The 21,806-nt window shown below is 38.7% G+C and overlaps 1 protein-coding gene across 4 annotated transcripts in view; it reads right to left on the bottom strand.

The window, feature by feature from the left end:
- Nucleotides 1-7,113: 7,113 nt before the first annotated feature.
- Nucleotides 7,114-21,806, bottom strand: part of asb5 (ankyrin repeat and SOCS box containing 5) — a 37,411-nt gene continuing 22,718 nt past the window's right edge. For 3 of the 4 annotated variants that reach the window (XM_062981389.1, XM_062981390.1, XM_062981391.1), the window contains 6 exons: nt 15,079-15,158; nt 13,297-13,404; nt 11,552-11,702; nt 11,227-11,361; nt 10,004-10,195; nt 7,114-9,001 (listed from right to left, as the gene is read on the bottom strand). In XM_062981389.1, the coding sequence (XP_062837459.1) occupies nt 8,874-9,001; nt 10,004-10,195; nt 11,227-11,361; nt 11,552-11,702; nt 13,297-13,404; nt 15,079-15,158 (794 nt within the window). In that variant the 3' untranslated portion in view covers nt 7,114-8,873. Of the gene's footprint in view, nt 9,002-10,003; nt 10,196-11,226; nt 11,362-11,551; nt 11,703-13,296; nt 13,405-15,078; nt 15,159-18,681; nt 18,836-21,806 lie in introns of those variants that run through there. The other variant, XM_062981392.1, reaches the window with a different exon arrangement.

Consider the following 21,806-nt stretch of genomic DNA (forward strand, 5'->3'; position numbering starts at 1 on the left):
TCCACTTCAGTGTGCATACTAAACATAAAGGCAACCATACAACAGACATTCAATACCACCACTACCTCAACAATTTCTCACCAGCACCACCAGAAAATGCCACAGCAACGCGTGGCCGGGCACAGCTAGTTTAATATATTAGTATTATTATATTAGCATGTTATTATATATTACTATATTGTATGGTATCATATTGTATTCCATTATAATATTATTCATATTTTATGTAAATATAATATATTATATTATTAGCATAGCACAATATTAGTATTATATATTATTATATTGTACTATACCACTATACTGCAATATTGTTAGTAATAGTACATATATATATAATATAAAATTATATTATTATATATATATTATTACATTGTGCTATATCAGTGATTCCCAAAGTGGGCGCTACCGCCCCTTGGTGGGCGCTGCAGCGATCCAGGGGGGCGGTGATGGCCACAGGTGCATTTGGGGGTGGGGCCAGGCGGGGCCTCTTCCCAAGTGCCAGAGACAGGGCTGAGCCCCTGAGGCGCCTGTTAGGACACAGGGGGTGGAGCTAGAGGAGTGAGCATGGCTTCTTCCCAAGAGCCCGAGACAGGACTGAGGATCTATACCTATCCTGAGGCACTTGTTGGGATACAGAGGGTGGAGCTAGGGAAGGGGGTGGGGTCTCCTTCCAAGAGCCCAAGACAGGGCTGAACCTCTATACCAGGGATCCCCAAACTTTTTAAACCGGGGGCCAGTTCACTGACCCTCAGACCGTTGGAGGGCCAGACTATAGTTTAAAAAACCATAAACAAATTCCTATGCACACTGCACATATCTTATGACACTGCTTTTGGCTAATAAGATGCTCAATGTCTGGTTCCATATTTGTTTCCCCAGGCAGGAAGCAGCCAGGCCTTGAAGCTGCAAGGCTTTTCAATATTAATCAAGGTGATTAATTGCAACATTCTCACTGGCCTCTAACAGAGAAGAGTTATTTCTCCCACCCTGGACCTTTCACAGATATATAAACATCCCTTGCCTAGTTTCCAACAGACCTCACATCCTCTGAGGATGCCTGGCATAGATGTGGGTGAACGTCAGGACAGAATGCTTCTGGAACATGCTCATGCAGCCTGGAAAACTCACAGCAACCCAGTGATTCTGGCCATGAAAGCCTTCCACAACTCAGAAGAGAAATGTTTGCGTTGTACACGAGGGATTCCTAGCCTAAGGAACCCTATGAAATATATAGGGTTGCCATAAGTCCATATATGCAGATCTTTTCCCTCAATGCTGCAGATTAGAACTGCTCAAAAAGGTGCACAGATGGTTGGGGGATTCTGGGAATGGCAGTCCAAAAAGAAGACCCTTCCCCAATCAATCCCCAAAAGGTCTGCCAAGGAATCCCAGGCACCAGAGACTTTCACAGATATATAAACCTCACTTGCCTAGTTTCCAACAAACCTCACAGCCTCTGAGGATGCCTGGCATAGATGTGGGTGAAATGTCAGGAGAGAATGCTTCTGGAGCATAGCCATACAGCCCGGAAAACTCACAGCAACCCAGTGATTCCAGGCATGAAAGCCTTCAAAAACAATGTTTGTCTTTATTACTGAAGCAGCGCGGAGGGAGGGACTTTAGGACCCAGCTCGCCCTTTTCCTCTCCTTCCTTCCTCTTCTACCAAAGCATGGGCGGGGGAGAGAATTTAGGAGCCCGCTCACCAGTCTCCTGTTTTTCCTCTCCTTCCTTCTCTTCCAAATTGGCAACAGAGACAGCGCGTCCTCTTCTTCCTCATCCAAAGCCCTGGTGAAAGCACTGCTTTGGAAGCAAAGAAGGAAGGAGAGGAAAGTACACCTCCCAGCCTACAGCCATGCTACCGCCACCACCACTTTGGAAGAGAGGGAAGGAGAGGAAGAGAAGGACAACACGCAGGCTCCTTTTTAAAATCCAAAACGTAACCTACTTTGTGGATAGCCCTCGTACTATCCAAATAGAAGACTGTGACCCCTTATTGAAAATTTATTATCTGAGAAATGATTATGAAAGACTAATATATGAAAAATATTGCACTGCATGCAACAAATACTTGCAAATGTATGTATATTTGAATGAATTAAAATAAATAAATATAAATTAAAAAAAGAATGGTGAACTTATGTTCAATACATGTCTATATAATTGTTAAGCCTTTTATGTGCAATAAAAATTTTAAAAACCTAAGCAGATATTGTGGATTATCTACCTTGATATTCTGGGTATATGTCTGTGGAAGGGCCCTGGGAAGGCCATATATCAATAAAAGTTCTGAAAATGGCAGCAGAGAAGCTCATTTTCTGTTCCTGGTTTGAAAGTATTATTCTTTGTTTAATTGTGTGGTACTTGGCTTGTAAATAGTTGTTATACTCCAGAAACTGTTTTTGTGGCTGTGGCAAACCTATGTTGAATTAGTTGAGACTTTACAAGATAGTCATTGGAAAATTATTGCAAAATGTGCTGCAGGATCAAAGTTTTTTGCAGTTTAACAAACTTTTCCCATGCTTTTATGATCGAACCCATTAGGAAATAACATTTATAGCCCAGGAACAAAAATCATGTTACTGAGGCCCCTTCTACACTGCCGTATAAAATCCAGAATGTCTGCTTTGAACTAGACTATATGGCAGTGTAGACTAATGTTTCATTTTTATACCTATTATATATACGCTTATATACTTGGGATCATGTAATAATTTCTTGGGCAGAAAGGGTCATAAGTGGAAAAAGTTTAAGAAGCCCTGATCTATTTTAGTCATTTATTTTAATCCTCCCTAGCTAATTTGATTTACCTTAATTAACTGGAGTACCTTCGGGTTTGCTGTGTCCCCATACATTTCATTATTATAATCTATATATGTATCTGTATCTCTAATAAAGGGCTGGTTTAATTTGCTAGTAAAAACTGAATTTTTGCAAAATGATGCATGCCTAAAAAGTATGTTACCAACATGAAATGTTTGGAAAGCTCTGCTCAAGAATTTTGACAGCTGACATCAGTCCTAGACACACAAAAAAGGAAGTTGCAGTCCAGCAGTTGAAGAACCACATATCTTACCCCCAATGTAAGGATAGAGTGTATCTTCCAGTCATCCCAACATAAAGTGAAAGCAAGTAGACTCAGAAAGGAGGACTGGCTGGAGGATCTCAGGTACCTGAAGCAATTATCTCTTTTTTAAATAATAGGTTTGATCCTGCTAGCAAATTATGACAAGGTCCCAAAGGACGGTAGTTTCCACATTCAAACTGCTCACCTCATTTGTGGCTTGATTTTGTGTGTTAATTTTGTAACTTGATTATTTACAGTTGAGTTTTTCTGTTTAGGAGGCTAAACATCCTGGAGCCATCAGATCCTGTTGGATCTTGGTCAGGCCTCGGGTGTGGGACCAAGAATATCAGATGCTGTAGGCTAATATTTAAGTGGAAGAAAACAGCAAACTGCCTTTGAGACTTCCTTGCCTAAGGAATCCTATGCAATTCATGGGATCACTATAAGTATGCATTCAGCTTGGAGGCACATACACATCCTTCCAAAATGTTCTCCCTGATTTCCGCCTTGAATTTAACTCCTACAATTCCCCTCAAAGTTTGGGGGGGGGGGGGGGTTGCCAGACTACAACAAACAGCTGCAGGAATCCCTACTTTGCCCAAGTATGTGGATGTTGTTTGTAACTAATTAGAAGAGATCCCACTAGTAAAGGATTTGATTAAAAGCTGTTTTTAAAATAGCATATAAGTGTAATCACTTTGGATGAATATGAAAGACAAAATAAACACAGGATCCGTATCAAATGACAAAGCCACATAGGTCCTGACTGACATTTAGGAAGGAATTCACAGTTTACTTTGGGTTTCTGCCAAGCCTTTGTTATGGAGAAGGAATCTACTTTGCAAAGCCCAAATCTTTAACAGTGGCCTTTGGATTGTTTCTGATTTACCTCACCAGCTTAATGTAGCTAGAAGCAAGATTATTCCATGTTGTTCAACTTTGTTGATGCTTGGATGATGACCACAGTGAAAGGAACCGGTTTGCATGGCATGCACCTCTATTAATGTAGCATTGAGAATAACTTAGTAGCATGTTAAATGTGTCGATAGCTATGAATTCTGCCTCATGTTCATCATTGAACATAAACCAAATTACTATTTAAATCGCTAGTTGTATAGGTAAACTAGATATTGTTTTTCTAACAGTAAATAAGGTGTGCTAGTCTCAGAAAGTATGGCCTGACCTATCCGCATGCCATTTGAATGTTATTGTTATGGGTACAGGCCAAGAGTCTGCATGAATCAGGTTACTATTAAGTGGCTGTGCCCACTTTTCTATCTGGAATTTTTGCTTTTTAAGGAATGCCATTAAAAAAAGTGTTATCCCAATTTTAAATGTAAGCATAACCAGGAGTTATACAACTCACAAAGCTATTGGAAAAAGTGGTGATTTGTGTGCATCACCTTGTATAACCAATGTAGAGCAAACCTGCACAACCTGGCAGTAGACAGGGGTCAATATTAAAATAGGCTAAATGTCTTCAGGCCAGATAGGTTTTTAGTGCCTCACCAAATGACAACTCCTAGGACTCCATAGCACTGCTCCATGGCAATTAAAGTGGCACCAAACTGCATTAATTCTACAATGTAGATGCACCTTATGACATTGAAATGGGAAAATCTGAGCACATTAGGGATTCCTACATGACCAGTCCCACTTTTGGACTTTAATTTTCAGAATCCTCCATCCAGCAAAGTCAGTGACCAGATTGGCCAGAGGATTCTAGTTGTCATTCAAAAGTGATGATTACAAGCTCTGTATAGAGTCAAAGTTAGGCTCCTTCTCTCTGTCCAGATAGGTGAAACTTCTTCAGGCTGCAGATAGGCTTTTAGCGCCTTGCCAAACTATAATTCCTAGGCTTCCATGGAACTGAGCCCAGTTTCCATAGTGGGTAGAGGCTCACAAGCTTCGTTGGCTCACTCCTCTGGGAGTGCTTGCTTACTTTTGGCTGGTTTAATTCCCTGGAGGGAATTCTCAGTGTACCTTGTATGCATGCGGCAATTGGGCAAGTGAAAGAGAAAGGCCCCTTGCTGTTATATGGGGCTCAGAAAGGAAAGAGGCATTTCTCTCTATGTCCCTTGGAGCTCAGTCAGTCCCCACACTCTCCTACTGCCAAACACAGCAAGCACTACTTAAAGCTTTACTTTCTTTTACATCCTCAACATTTTTTGATGCTCACCTGAAATCCTTTGACAAGCCGCAAGTGGCCCATCAACCGTATGTTGTGCAGGTCTAATGTAGAGGATGCATGAGAGTAAAACATCATTAATTATATTTCCATGTGTTGTGAGACAATATAGGATACTTGGGCAAAGGATTCCCAGTGGTGTGTTTTATCTATCTGTGGTTGTGTCTGTAGAGGGAGAGAATTACAGCTTGGCTGATAGTAGTAATAACTAGCATATATACCTGGTGTTGTCCAAATGTCATTGGGTCCTACTTTCTCCCATCTCCAGCTCTGATAAGGCCTATTGCACAATGTCTCCATTTCAACAGTGGGCAGGCTCTGTGTGGTTCATTCCTTCCTTCATTTCCCTCATACACCTTATCCCTCTATTTTTTCTTTATTTCGTCTCTCACTTTCCCTCATATCCCTTTCCAGTGACATCACAAAGGGCCACTTCACCTAGTGACAGCCATTGTGGTGTATACATACATACATATTTTTACTTCTATGTATGTAGATAGCTAAGAACAAGATGAAATTGTTATTGTGTTATCACTAATCTAATAGTCCATGTTAAACAATGCATAACGTCTTTAAAATGTCGTAACAATAACCAGGATGTTTTTTCTTTCTGAGGTGGATGGGTGGCGTTTGAGATATACCGACCCAAACTGATTTTGACCATGCATACCTACCAAGAAGCAAACTACATGTATCTTATAACTAATTAAGAATGTATAGGACTGGACTATTCAGACTGTCTTTGAATACCCTCATGATAATGAATAGCTGACTGTTATGATTGAGCCTCATGGCTCTGTTACTGACAGACGTGGGCGTAAGACTCCTCGAGAGTCAGATACTCTCGAGGAGCGAGAAAGAAAAAGACTGCGAGACATTTTTGCAGCACCGTCTGACGAAGAGTCTTTTGAGGGGTTTACGGAGAGAATGGAGGAGGGGCTGGTTAGCTCGGAGGAGGATGAGATGGATTGGACTCGGGTAAGGGAGGAATTGGGTGCCACTGGTCATGATGGGATAGAAGATGAATGGGGACTTTCAGGATTAGACCCATGGCTTAGCTGGAGGGATGGGACGGGATCCACAGCTGGAGATGCTGTGGGGCGTAGTCAGAGGTGTTCCAGCTCTGATGAGGAAAGTGATGAGGAAACGCCCGGGTTAAGGAGGACAGCTGACAGTGATGAGGATTTGTAACTGGCATAAAATGGGGCTTGGGAGCAATTGCAAATTGCGTTGGGCAAGGTAATCTGGACAAACGCTTGGGATCTGTGTGGGACGCTTTCCTGAAGACTGGTGTGTTTTCCTGTGCTGAGACCTTGACCTTCCGTCGTCTTCTTGACGGACGCCATCTCCTGCTTTGAAAACTCGGATTGAACTGACCACGGCTTGCCTTCCCCCTTCTGGACTTGGAAACTACAAACGTCTACTTCTGGCTTTGAACCACGGAAAGGAACTGGGTCTACTCTTCTGCTACAATCCTTGGCTGATTTGTTCGTGTTGGAAATCCTGTCTGCTGTGTGTGTGTGGGAGCGACGCAAGTTCCTCTAAGCACAGTGTTGGCAGCAGAGAGGAATCTGCTGCCAATTAGTTGCATTCTTTTGTATCCCTTGTTCCTCGGCTTTTGTTTTGTTTACCCTCAGGCTGAAGCAAGCAGTTTGTTTTTACCCGGATTAAACTTCGGTTTAATCCGGTTTATCTTTTGTACGTTTTTTCCTTGTCCCTTTTTTGCTCCTAAAGGCTAAAATTGCCTGGCCCTTGTGTTTTACGGGCATTTTTGAGTTCTGTAATTAAATAAACTCTGTTATCTTGAACCTTGTGGCGTTCTGTCCTTGACACTGACTAAGGATGGAAGAAGAGAAATGAATACACAGCATCTGCTTTATTAACTGCTTAAGCAGGGTGAACAGGAAGAAAAATGACACACTTATTATATTATCTTTCAGATTTTATATATATATATATATATATATATATATATATATATATATATATATATTAGAGACATCACATTTCTAGATGCATACATAACAAACATCCTGAACCAGAATACAACAAACCAAACAATAATTAAAATGTAAGATTACATACAATCTTGTGTAGATTGTACCAGACCGAACTCTCTCCTCTCTCTCCCCCCCCCCCCCCCATTACGGCACAGTATCATGAGAATTTTGGTGCTTGATATTAACATTATTTCACTTAAGTCTTTAAATATGAGTGTGTTTACACTGTAGAATACATTAAGTCTGAAACTATTTTAATTGCCATGGCTCAATTCTATGGAATTATGGGAGTGATAATTTTATGAGGTCTTTAGCCTTCTTTGCCACAGAGAGCTGTTGCCCCACTAAACTATAACTCCCATGATTCCATACCATTAAGCCAAGGCAGTAAAGATGATGTCAAACTGCATTAATAGTACAATATAGATGCACCTGGGGAGATTTATAATTGCAAGGAATTGGAAGATAGTAAACAATTTCATGTTGGAAGCATGGTATGGGGAGGTATGGAACATAACCTTAAATGATAAACTATCAATGGAAATGAAGGTGTACAGGGGGATAACTAATAGATCAGATTTTGATTTATATTGGTCAATTTTTATTAAATATGTTCTAGAGAGTGAAAAGGTAAAACAATACAACCTGGTTGGTCAGGAATTTTGGATATGACATTTGTTTAATGGTTGACTTATAAATTTTATGGTAAAGGTAATGACACTTGTTCAGGCCTTGGTGGCAGGGTTATGTGTTTGTAAAATGTTCATTGTTTGTAAGATGCACCTTGGCCTATAAGCCCACTAAAAAGCTGTTGCTCCTGACAACTAATGCCAGTTTTGAGGTGTGCAACAGCATTTAAATGAACTACATCCTCACTTAACCTTGATGTTCAGAAAAATAAAAATAAATTACAGTATTATTCCCCAGTTGTGTTCAGGGGGGACGAAAGAGAAGAACTGGTAAGCCCTCCTTCCTACAAAAGATGGAAGAGAGGAAAGAATTGCAAAAATTGCCAACTGCCAGTGTGGCACTGCTAGGAAAATGTCATTCTGCCTCAAATAACAAAATAATCAGAGAAGAGACAGCAGTATCCTCACAAGAACAACTGTACATTCCCAGTGCAACGTACAGCCTTTGTTTGATCATCATTAAATGCTATAGTGCAGTGTGTAACATGCTGCCAGGATATGAATGATTTCTGTCATACTGAAATATATTAGCACCTTATCAGTGGGTTGCTCAAGGATCCAAAATACTGTCAGATTATATTTTTAGTTGCCAAATATACATAAGTATACAAAACTTAGGTTGCACCCACAATGCAGAATTAATACAATTTGACACCACTTTAACTGTCATGACTCAATACTATGGAATTCATGGAGTTGTAGTTTGGTGAGGCACCAGCACTCTTTGGCACAGAAGGCTATAGACATGTGAAATTACAGCTCCCATAGCATTGAGCCATGGCAGTTAGTAGTGTCAAACTGCATGAATTTCACAGTGTAAATGCACCCTTAGTTTAGACACATTCCCCTTTCCCATCCCAACCATTTTTCACATAGAACATAACATAAAATACTTGTTCTTCAAGTACTGCAAAGCTAGTCAGTACATTTATCTATACTGTAAGAAGTCTTTCAGTATCGTGGGCAACTGGAGTTGTGGTACAAGATGCAACCTGGCTCTCCCAATGTAGTTTCGAATACGTAGCCGACACAGCTGGCAAAGAGAACACGGAGTAGCTGAAAGAGGACATGAAGCGAAAGTTCAATGCACTCAAGAATTTGCAATATATCTTTTACAATATTACAGCTTTCTATAGTACACTCAAATTGATATTTCAACAGTGTTTTTGATATAAATGTTTCAACTTTCTATTAGTGTGCCCTCCAATTTTGCCAGGATTGCTCCTCCACCCAATTTTATAGCAGTTTCCATGAGAAGCACCAAGGAATCGAATGAAATAATCACTTATGGAATCTGTCTGTGAAAATTCAGTAAGAACACAATTGAAAATGGCTAATAATGGAAGATAAGATGACACTGAGAAAGAGAGAGCATACAGATATTGGTTTCCTTGGAAATTAAAATGCTAAAATGGTAAATATTCATCATATAGTTTGGAATATAGGAGTTAAATGTGAAAGTTGGTTAGTCTCCCATCTTAATAAGATAACACAAAGAAAGATAAGTATTGGATCTCTGCAAAATCCATCCAAAGCCCAGCAGAAGTGATAGAAAATGAAATGCTTTTTCTCAAGCATCTCTCATCATTATTATTACAGTGTCTAGAAACCTTAAAGGACACACTGTCTAGAAACCTTAAAGGAAACAGATCTTGTTTGATCTTGGAAGCTAAGCATGGTCATCTCTGGTTAATAGTTTGCTGGAAGACTGCAAACGACTACCAAGTGCTATAGGTTGTACTTCAGAGGAAAGAATTGCCCCAAACACCTCTGAGTATTCCTTGCCTAAGAACACCCCATGAAATTTGGTAAGTCACCAAAAGTCAGCGGGTGACTGAAGACTATTCTACACTTCCATATAATCCAGATTATAAAGCAGATAATCCACATTATCTGCTTTGAACTAGATTATAAGAATCTACATTGACATATAATACAGTTCAAAGCAGATAATATGGATTATATATGGCAGTGTAGAAGGAGCCTTAAAGGCATGTACAGACACACAGATATACATATACATATGGTAGAGGCACATACAGCCACGCATAATCTTACCTTCATGAAGAAGCAATACTCTTTCCACCAAAGTGCTGGGAGAAGCTACATCTATAGGTCGTTCAAACTCTGTATTTTTGGCATTTATATCTGCCCCAAAGTCAAGAAGCATGCTTATTATTTCTGGATTGGATTGCCTTGCAGCTGCATGTAATGGAGTTTCCAAAAATTTTCCTTTTTGTACATTTGCACCTATTATTCATTGAAAAAAAGAGGCAAAGAGAATGCCTTAAATAAACTTTGAACAAGGTCAGAAAACATTCTGGAGTTTCCAGCAAATTCCAGAGTATCCCAGAACTTCAGGGCAGTCTGAAGGAGGATGAGGGGGTTTCAGGTCTTACTGTCCAGCCTGGACACCAATACCATCATCCTTCATCCACAGGGAAAGGAGATGTATCATGCCCATGTTGAACTGCTGCCACTCCTAACTAGCTTAGAAGCACCAGCCTTTTTTCGAATCACACACAGGTCCCTTTCCTACATCTGCAGAGATGCCTGCAATGCCCAAGAACTCATATGGAGCTCCTTGGATGGCTAGGAGAGGGAGTAGCAGCAACACAGAAGAGGTCAAATGTGTGTCAGCCCAGGAAAGAGGATGTGCTCCCGGGCCATCTAGACAATTGCTTCTTAAAATAGGATGCTCTTAGCTCAATTGTGGGGTCATTAAAAAATTCAGAACAGTAAAAGATTTCTGAACATCATCTAGTGGCTGTTTTGGACTTTCACATGAATCTATTGTGCATTACTTACAGTGGACTCTGCAGAAGATATTTCGGATGCAATTAATAAAAAAAGAAAATCAGCTGTTTCGCAAGCCTTACAAATGCTGATTTACTATCAGTAAATGTTTGATTTTATAGCTATTTTAAATACCCGTGGACCTAGGTTCACATAAAAGTTTTTCAGTCAGAAAGGGGTTGTGAGTAGGAAAAGTTTAAGAAGCCCCGACCTGTTCTAGACAATGGACCCAAAATTGACACAAACATGCTGTATCCAGGGAAGATTTACATCAGGCTAAACTGTATAGAACCCACAATCACACCACAGACCTAAAACTAATTGAGAATAGTCTCACTTGATCAATGAGCACTGATTAAAGAATTGGGCTGAACAAATAAAGCGATCATTAAAACAGTATCAAGGTTACTGAACTGAATGATTAATTCAATTTTTGAGGATGGGGGGAAACCCACAATAAATAGGAAGCTTTTAAACATACATACCTGAATAAAGAAGCTTCCGGACACATTGTTTGTGCTGTGAAATGCAAGCCACATATAGAGGGGTTCCGAGGTGAGGAATATCTTGGTCAACATCTATGCCCCAAGAGATCAGCAGTTCCAGACAATCACTATGGCCTATTCAAAAGAGAATGGAACTAATTTCCCAAAGTAGACACTGCACTTATTTTAAGCACTTATATCTGATCTTTTTGCCTTCAGGTTCACATTTCAGGCATGCTACACGGGGAATAAGGGTTGAGGAGCAAGGAGACATTTTTAAAGCTAGATACAATTCTTGATCTATTCTATTGTTCTGGTTTCATACCTCTGCTGGCTGCTTCATGGGTCGGTGAAGGAAGACATGTCTCCCACTGAGCCTTGGCCCCATACTCCAAAAGAAGCTCTACACAAGGTGCACTTCCTCTTGAGCATGCATGGAAGAGGGGGGTCATTCCATCAATCGTCGTAGCATTCACCTAAAACAATGAATATGTCTTTGAGTCAGAACAAAATACTTGCTTATATACCATATTTCTACATGGGAAATGTTTAGGATGTTACTCTGTTCTTCTATCTCTTTTAGAAGGCTCTGTTGCTGAGAAAAAGCAGTGTAGGAAAGGGATGTCTACCAAAATGGCTTGCAGCAAAGAGCAACTAGAGCTATTATATGAATAAATCGACATGTGCCAAGCAGAACCATGGGGAAAGTCTTAGTGGTTAAAAAAAACTCTGATATGGTGTAGAACAGGAGTCCTCAAACTTTTGAAGTGGAGGGCCAATTCATGGTCCCTCAGATTGCTGAGGGGCCGAATTATCATTTGGAAAAAAAAAACGAACAAATTCCTATGCTCACAGCACATGTCTTATTTATAGTGCAAAAAAAACCCCCAACATTTATTTATTTATTTATTTACTACATTTATACCCCACCCTCTCTCATCCCGAAGGGGACTCAGAGCGGCTTACAAGTTGTATGTACATACAATATATTATATTATTAGCATTGCACAATATTAGCATTATATATTACTATATTGTACTATACCATTATACCATAATATTATTAGTAACATTACATTTAATATATAATACATAATTAATATTATTATATTATACAATATTATTATATTGTATTATTATTATTAGCTGCCCTGAGTCCCCTATTGGGTGAGAAGGGCAGGGTAGAAATACTGTAATAAATAAATAAATTTTATATTGTATTACATTATAATATTATTATTATTATCAATATCAATATTATATGTATATACAATATATTATATTATTACTATATCATTCATTTACAATATTTCATTTACAATATTAGTAAATGAAAGAACAATACAATATTTAAAAATAAAAATAATTTTAACCAACATACTGTAAACTTATCAGGATTTCAGTGGGAAGTGTGAGCCTGCTTCTGACCAATGAGATAATCAAGTAGGGTTGTTGTTGTTGTGCCTTTAAGTCATTTCAGACTTTGGGTGAGCCTAAGTCTAAAACTGAGGGTGGGGGCCAGGTAAATGGCCTTGGAGGGCCGCATCCAGCCCCCGGGCCTTAGTTTGGGGACCCCTGGTGTAGAAGATGACAACTGAGAGAACGAAGTAGGAACTTGTGTACCATTTTGAGGATCCCTGAAATGTCCTGAAACTCTAGATTAGTAAATTTTCCTTCTATCAACTGTTAATACTTGATTTGTCATTTTTTTTGTTCTTAATGCATTATGATTATACATATTGTAGTGAACATGGGAAAGTTTGCCCTAAAAATAAATAACTTAAAATACTACTTTTAAATAAATGTACTAAGTTACTCTGAATTCAGAACATTGAACTGTTAGCATTAGTGCTAAAATGCTAAAATTAAATTGTTAAGGAACTTTAATTTGCCTTTGTTAAAAATTGAGTAAATGATAAAATCAATCTGTTTAATGTGTTGCTATATCAATACATGACATTTCCTAGAGATGATAAGTAACAAATTATAGTGAAGAAGAAATACTCAAAAATAATGTCATTGGCATTATAACAATTCAGCATAGGAAGTACAGGATGAAATAATACTTACATTTGCTCCCGCTTCAAGAAGGAGTCTAGCACATCCCACATGATCTCCCAGGCAGGCTTCATGAAGTGGAGTCACTTGGTCAATGGTTAGAGCATCAACATTATATCCCTAAAGGTAACCGTAGAAATAAACTGATGTTCCTTAAAGCTATTCAGCCTCTTGGAATGCAATTACACTATCAAATTAATACAGTTTGACACCACTTGAACTTCCATGGCTCAATGCTATAGAATCATGAGATTTGTAGTTCAGTGAGGTGCCAGAACTCATGGGCAGAGAAGGCTAACAACTTTGTAAAACTACAACTCCCAGGATTTCATAGAATTGAACCATAGCAGTTAAAGTACACTGTGGCAAACCACATTAACTCACAATTTAGATACACCCTTAGTTAAAATCTGCTGTATCTAACAATTTCAGACACATACATGTTAATGCAATATATCTGTGGCAAACATGATTGTCATTTGCAACCAATGCTACTGAATAACAATGTTTGTAAACCTAGAATAGCCCATCATCTGTAACTGTTGGTTAGATTTTGCAGACCCATTTGAAACAACTGTAGACTCCTGTCTTTGGCATCATTATTTTACACCAAGACATAGCCACATAAAAGCAGGCATTAGATTCATGTCAGGCTCCATAGGTTTTCTTCTTGCCTTTGAAACAGGCATGGGTAAACCGCCCAGCCTGCTCACTCCTCTCTGGCCCGCCATGTGGCCCCCATGCTAGAAAGTTTGCCCATGCCTGCTTTAGAAGAATAAAGGCATACTCCATGGTATTCCCTAAATTTTATTTTATTCCCTAAAAAGAAGTTTAGCTGTTTGGATAGTTCTAAATCGAAAATAGACTTCCTGAAGCACTGATATTAAAGTCTTTAGCTAGCATTTATTTCCTTGAATAAAATGTTTTGCCATACAGGATGGCAAAATGGAAGTCTTTCTTCCCTATCTTACACCCTTGATTATTTTTGGAATTGTTGGAATCTAAAATTACTCAAAAATAGAGGTAAACTTTGTGAAAGAGCAGTATTGAAGTTCTGGGACTCTCTGTATGAGAAGAAAGAGCAAGACATGAGTTACTGGAAAATGTTTACAAGCCTATCTAGTGATGGGCTTCCTTTGGAGTCCAGGTAGAACATTATCCATTTTGCAGACCTGCCTATATTCTATGTTGATGTCATTTAGAACACTGATCACTATCATGAAGTAAACAGAACAACATGACAATGATCTAAATTGTAGTGTGCTTGGGCATTTTTCCAGGTGTTTTTTTTTCCAATAATATTTATATTTTGCCTACCTTGACAATAAAAATATAGTTCAGATTCTCACCTAATCAAATTTTCTTTTAAAATTTTGAATCATTTAAAGTTTTAGATATAGAATAACTCCTATGTTTATGTTTTCTACAAACCAAAATGGCACAAGACTTTCCCTCCCTAAAATTGTCAGTTTACTTGTGTTTACTCTTACGAAACGAGGCTATATAAATTATACCTTAATCTTTATTAAAATGTGTTAATCTTCACAACCAGAAATATTTTGGCATGGCCAAAAACATTTTCAGATAATACAATTTGGTTTTTTTACACAACTGCAAAATGTTCTAAGAAATACTTTTAAGAGTGTTAGTTGATCTGTACAATTATTAGCCCAAAGAAGTTTGAAGAAATGAAACAATAAAGATGATACCAAAATGCCATTTTCACTTTAACACTGGATACTAGTAAATGATAGGATGGGGGAAACATGCTTTAAGTGTGTTATCTTTTTTTACCTGTGCAATTAAAGTCTTTAGAGAAAGAAGGCGGCCTTGACTTGCTGCTTCATGTAATGGCGAACGATCTGCCCAAGAACCTATGGAAGAAAACAACTATACAGTTTAATCTACAGAAACATTTTCCGTTAATACAAAATAATTATAAAACTGTACATATAAAGAGACGAAATTAAACATGCCATCATTTGATGGACAGTAAATTAATTATTTCCTAAAGCCAGAAAAGCTAGCAAAGTCTTGGAGTTTTAGGCTGCTGTTATCTAAGGAAGGGATGTGTAATTCCCCTCAGACTCACTCCAAGACCCCTTTTTTCTGGCAAAAAATAAGTGATTTGCCTCTCCTGGAAACTTTAAGTCACATCCTTTCACCTTTTAAATGAAGCAGACCCCTCTTGTAGTGATTTATGTAAAAAACTCCCCCCCCCCCTCAAAACCAGAAGTGGATTTCACATGGCTCCCAGAATGCACCAAAGTGTAGAACTACTCCCTGATCCCACTGCAGTTGTCTATTCCTGCTTTAATCCTTCACATAGGTCTGACTTTAACCAGATGGGTGTTATTTAGATAAAGGTTTATTCTACTTTTCCACTTAACCTGATTTTTTTTTACATGACCCCAGGTAAATAAATATATAAAATAGGTATAAAAATCAAACATTTACTGGTAACAAATCAGCAATTGCTAGACAGGGTGATTTTTCATTTTATGAAATACAACTGAAGCATCTTCTGCAAAGTTCACTGTAAACACTGCACAACAAATTCATGTAAATGTGTAACATAGCATTTGTTCACAAAACCGTTACCATTGCCAATTTTTTGGAGACCCCAACGTTGCACTATGGATACCCCATTTGAGGGTACCCACAGTTTAAGAACCAGTAATTTAAATAACAGAACATTTTGAGAAATTGAGATAAGAACAAATTACAAGCCCTGCGGGCTCAAACAAAAAGGTTATCTTCTCTAACATTCTATTTTCACAGGAACCATTCAGATATCTATGGAGACCTCAGAGGTAAGACAAGCATGCAATTGTACCCTCCCACTTGTGATCCTAGCAAAAGCACACAGGACCACAAGGCCTCTGATACAAAGGACTGGGAAAATTCTGGTAACTGTCAAGTGGACTGAACACGATTCCCTGGAGCAATTCTCCCAAATTCATGTTTATGTTTTTAAAGTCAGAAACAAGCCTGAAGATAAGTGGATGCTGTATACATCTACTCTGGTGCATTCTCACTGCGGAAAATTCAGCACTGTCTTCTGCTAATTTGTTTTGCATTGAAATGCACTGGGAAAGTGTACCAAGCATATAAAGTACCCTATTAAAAATTTTGAGGCATTCTGAAATGATACCAATATAATAGGTTTTGTTGAAGTCAGGACAGTGCTGGCAAGGTCAGTTTATCTGTTGCAAACCATGTTCATCTTCATTTATTATCTTCAGATATCATCATCATCATCATCATCATCATCATTATTATTATTACCACCCTGCTTTTCTCTCAGGACCCAAGACCTGAACTGAAACCAATTCATGAGTTTAGCTCTGCTACTTCAAGCAAACAAACAAAACCTGCTGATATTACTGTTGTGGCATGATATTTGGTTCTCTTCTTTTGCCAATACATTGTACTATGCCCCCTATCTGTGTCCACATACATTCATATACACTCACATTTTATAGATGAAAATAGAAAAAGCACGAACATGTTTGCTATAACACCCACCCACACCCAGTCATATATCTTCCCACCCCATTTTCAAGGCACATCTTCACATATTATATGCTGTATTCATTTACTCAACACAATCTAAACATCAAGCTTACAAAGACAGTGATGTCTGCAAGCAGACTGTGTGATTTCTTTTTTAAAATCTCAGATTTTTCTTTTTAAGAAATATTGACACTCAACGGATGAGTTGTCTATGTATAATACTTTCTATTTTTTCTGTTTGTAGTAATCTTTCCACTGTCTATAATAGATGGGTTTGGACAGAGCAATATACTTGCATTTTCTATATGAATCTTATGTATAGTCAGCCTTCTGTATCCATGGATTCTGTGTTCACAGATTCAACCATTCATAGCTTGAAAATCCAAAAACCACACATTGATTTTGCTATTACATATAAAGGATATAATTTTCCTATGCCAGTGGCTCCCAAACTTTAGCCCCCCATATATTGGGGTTTCAACTCCCTGTCAGCTTGGCTAACTGTCAGGAATTCTGGGAGATGAAGTCCAAAACACCTAGAGAACCAAGGGTTAATAACCACCGACTTGAGCATCCATGGATTTTGGTATCCTTGGGAGATCCTGGAACATAACCAAAGCATATATTAACTGTATTTAACCTGGTGGTTTTGCATGATAGGGATTTCTCTGTAGCAGCACCTTGACCATGAAATGTCTTCCCCAAAAGGTCTATTTGGCTCCTTTCTTTCTAAATCTCCAGAGGGCAGCCACAACTGTGTTATTTCAACTGGCCTTCAGTCAATGCAATTTGAAGTCTGTGGCAGTTCTAGGTTTTTTAGGTTCTACGCTTCTAGAACTATCTTTAAAACGTATCTTATAATGCATTTTGGTAATGTATTTACTTTTCAAAATATTTTTCTCCATTGGGAGCCCTGGCAGGTTGAAATTCCAGCTAGCATTTCCAGTGGGTCCAGATACTAGAAGTTGCAGTGCAACAACACCTGGAAGATCATGGATGTTGTTGTCTGATTGAGTCCATACTTCTGCGCAAATGGACTCTGCAATACAGCTTCCCTAACAAACTATATGGACCAGCAGAGAAGCATGCATCCCGACCCCAGTAAGGTTTAACGTCTAGTAACAAAGAGAAGGTAACTGAAACCTGCACAGCTCTTTTCGATTCTGGCCCCATCTACATTGCCAAATAAAATCCAGATTTACTGCTTTCCAAATTTACTGGATAATATGGCATGTAGACTCATATAATCCAATTCAAAGCAGATTATCTGAGATTAGATAGCTGATTATATGGCAGTGGAGACCCAGCCATTGTTTTATAAAGTCATTCCACAATGAAAATAATAGAGATTGTAATTTCTCAGGAAAAAGTAAATAATAATAATCAGGAACTGTTGCAATGTACGAGTGTGGTACTAAGATATCTATCCTTGTAGATACTGACTGCTCATTTATGCCATTGTTAATTAATAGTAAAGTTGTAATAACATTCCTGTATTCTGGGTATTCTGTATTCCTTTTAGGGAAAGTCCTGCCCTTTGCAAGTGGGTTATTGTGTTCCTGATCATGTACATGGAAGCTTTGCTATTAGGATTAATGGAGATAATACCAGATTCTAAACCACCCTGGATCTCTTAAACAACATTTTAAGGTAGGAGGGGGGAGTATTCAAGAATATTAGTCTATTCTCTTCTTGTGGTTCTTTTCTCTTTGACTGAAATGGAAAGTGTTGCTGCTATATTTAAACTCGGCATTCCAAGCCATCTGGTATCTAATATACACGGAACAGAGCCATCAGCTCCGTCAATACTGCAGAGGGAAGCTTAAAACACCACAACAAGCAGGCAAGGACAAGGAATAAATTAAAAATTGCATACAGTACCTAAATCTCCATCTCCCCAGGGGGTTTCCAGCCAATCGCAATTATAAATCCTGCTCATTTTGAATAAACCCTCCCCAAACCTGTCCCCTTTAACTGATGCCTGTTAGTAGACTCCAGCCATTTTTAGAAAGAGCTCTGTACTCATTATAATACGAACTTTCACCTGCACAGCTAATGCAGTAAACAGATGCCCAAAGCCCAGGGTTTATGAGCTAAGCAGGAATACTAGAAGCAAGTGTGTGTGTGTGTGTGTGTGTGTGTATTTCTTATGAACAGATATTTGGGTTGAGTCTGGATGAAAATCAGACGTCTGCTGCAAATTTATTGTATGGTTTGGAGGGTGATGTTTAACCTCAGTTTCTCATCTATACAACAGGAACAATTATCTGCCTCCCAAGACTATTGTGAGAGAACAAGTGCAATAAACAATATATATCTTTTTGCAGCTCCAAAATATAGTAGAAATTATTGCAGGGTCATGCCATGAACGTATAGGATAAATATAATAAAATATAATCAAGACAAAGGGAATTATCAGTTTTCCAAAACTGCATGATTTTTTTTTTTGCCTAGTGCCTTTTTGATCAAATACTATACAATACGGTCTCTGTATCTACAGACCAATACACATGATTTCATTATCCATGTTAAACAAAATATATCCTCGCGTTTTCTATATCTTGTGGCATGACTGTCTTGTATTCTTGGATCATAAATTCTTTTATTTCATTAGTATTCTCTATTATACATGGTTTCACAAAGTCCGGGAAAGTATCTCCCATAGTGTTTTATGGAAACTATATCAATATTAGATGGTCTCATGTAATTTATGAGATCGTAGTGTGTAATGATTTGGTTAAAGATTGCCCATCCCCATAACAATTTTATTACTTGACCATTTTTGCATCAGTTGCACTTTTCCTGGTTAATCTGATATTAATTCAGGGCCTCACCCATCCTAAACTGATCTCCAACGAAACTGTAGCACTTTATCTGTTATCTTGAGTTTACAATTTTTATAATGTGCACTTCATTTAGTATATTATCATAACCTTGCTGTTTTTAATTCCATGTTGTAGTAAGTGTGTTTCTATTTCTAGAGGTTAATGTTTAAATTGTATAATTTGCGTATGTTCTTGCTCATTGATGTATTTTATATTGTTACTAGCTGTGCCTGGCCACGCGTTGCTGTGGCTTATGGGAATCCTTTGTTGGCCAGGTGGAATAGCAGTGAATAGCCTTGCAGTCTCAAAGCCTGGCTGTTTTCTGGAGTAGCTGGAGCTTTTTGTTGTATGAACGTAGAGGCATGGATGAGGGGTTATGCTGCCAAGTTTAGTGTTTCTGGGACGTGTAGTTTTGTTGTTTTGTCCTAGGCTGAAATGTCACTACCCTTTTATATATATAGATAGCAGTGAATAGCCTTGCAGCCTCAAAGCCTGGCCGTTTTCTGGAGTAGCTGGAGCTGTTTGTTGTATGAACGTAGAGGCATGGGTGAGGGGTTGTGCTGCCAAGTTTAGTGTTTCTGGGACGTGTAGTTTTGTTGTTTTGTCCTAGGATGAAATGTCACTACCCTTTTATATATATAGATAGCAGTGAATAGCCTTGCAGCCTCAAAGCCTGGCCGTTTTCTGGAGTAGCTGGAGATGTTTGTTGTATGAACGTAGAGGCATGGATGAGGGGTTGTGCTGCCAGGTTTAGTGTTTCTGGGACGTGTAGTTTTGTTGTTTTGTCCTAGGCTGAAATGTCACTACCCTTTTATATACATAGATAGCAGTGAATAGCCTTGCAGCCTCAAAGCCTGGCCGTTTTCTGGAGTAGCTGGAGCTGTTTGTTGTATGAACGTAGAGGCATGGGTGAGGGGTTGTGCTGCCAAGTTTAGTGTTTCTGGGACGTGTAGTTTTGTTGTTTTGTCCTAGGCTGAAATGTCACTACCCTTTTATATATATAGATAGCAGTGAATAGCCTTGCAGCCTCAAAGCCTGGCCGTTTTCTGGAGTAGCTGGAGCTGTTTGTTGTATGAACGTAGAGGCATGGATGAGGGGTTGTGCTGCCAAGTTTAGTGTTTCTGGGACGTGTAGTTTTGTTGTTTTGTCCTAGGCTGAAATGTCACTACCCTTTTATATATATAGATTGTTTTTATCTGGTATTATCTGTGAGCTGCTCTGAGTGCCTTTCGGGGGAGATGGAGGCAGGATATAAATAAACCTATTATTATTATTATTATTATTATTATTATTATTATTATTATTATTATTATTATTATTTGAGTGCTGAGCCAGAGCTTCTGGAGAACAGGGCTCAAATCCACAGTCAGCCACATAAACCCACTGGATAAGTCATATTCTCTCAGCTTCAGAGGAAGGCAACCTGAAAATAAATAAACTGAAAATAAACCTGAAAATAAACTGAAGTTTATCCAGGTTGTTGCTTCCGGTGGCACAATGGGTTAAACTCTTGAGCCAGCAGGACTGCTGACCGAAAGGTCAGTGGTTTGAACCTGGGGAGTGAGGTGAGCTCCTTCCTGTCAGCTCCAGCTTCCCATGTGGGGACATGAGAGAAGCCTCCCACAGGATAGTAAAACAACCAGGCATCCTCTGAGCAAAGTATTTGCAGACGGCCAGTTCTCCCACATCAGAAGCGATTTGCAGTTTCTCAAGTCATCCAAACACAAAAAAGAGAAAGGCAACAGTAAACCCTTTCCAAACAATTCTTGCTGAAAAAACTTCTAATAGGTTCACCTTAAGGTTGCCATAAGAGAAAAAAATGACTTGAAGGTCACAGCATAAAAAACACACACACACAACAAAAGCCATGTACAGGCAATCACCAAGTTATGAACATTATAGGTTCTGTAGTTTCTTCTTAAGTTGAATTTGTTTGTAAGTGTAACACCAACCAAAAATATTTTTAGGTTTTGGATAACAAAGGAAAGGGTTAACAACCCGTTGGTGTTTGTTTTTCTGTCTATGCCCCTGTTCATAAGATTTCACCTCACTTTCTGTGATAACCGGATTTTGAAAAATTTGGCTTGTTGTGGAAGCAAGGATTAGTGATAAAGCTTCAGTGGAGATGCCTTTTCTCCATGATAACACTTCCAGAAGTTAAGTTCCCTTCCTAGGGGCAGA

This window comes from Anolis carolinensis, chromosome 5 (assembly GCF_035594765.1).
Source record: "Anolis carolinensis isolate JA03-04 chromosome 5, rAnoCar3.1.pri, whole genome shotgun sequence".
Classification (NCBI taxonomy): Eukaryota; Metazoa; Chordata; class Lepidosauria; order Squamata; family Dactyloidae; genus Anolis; species Anolis carolinensis.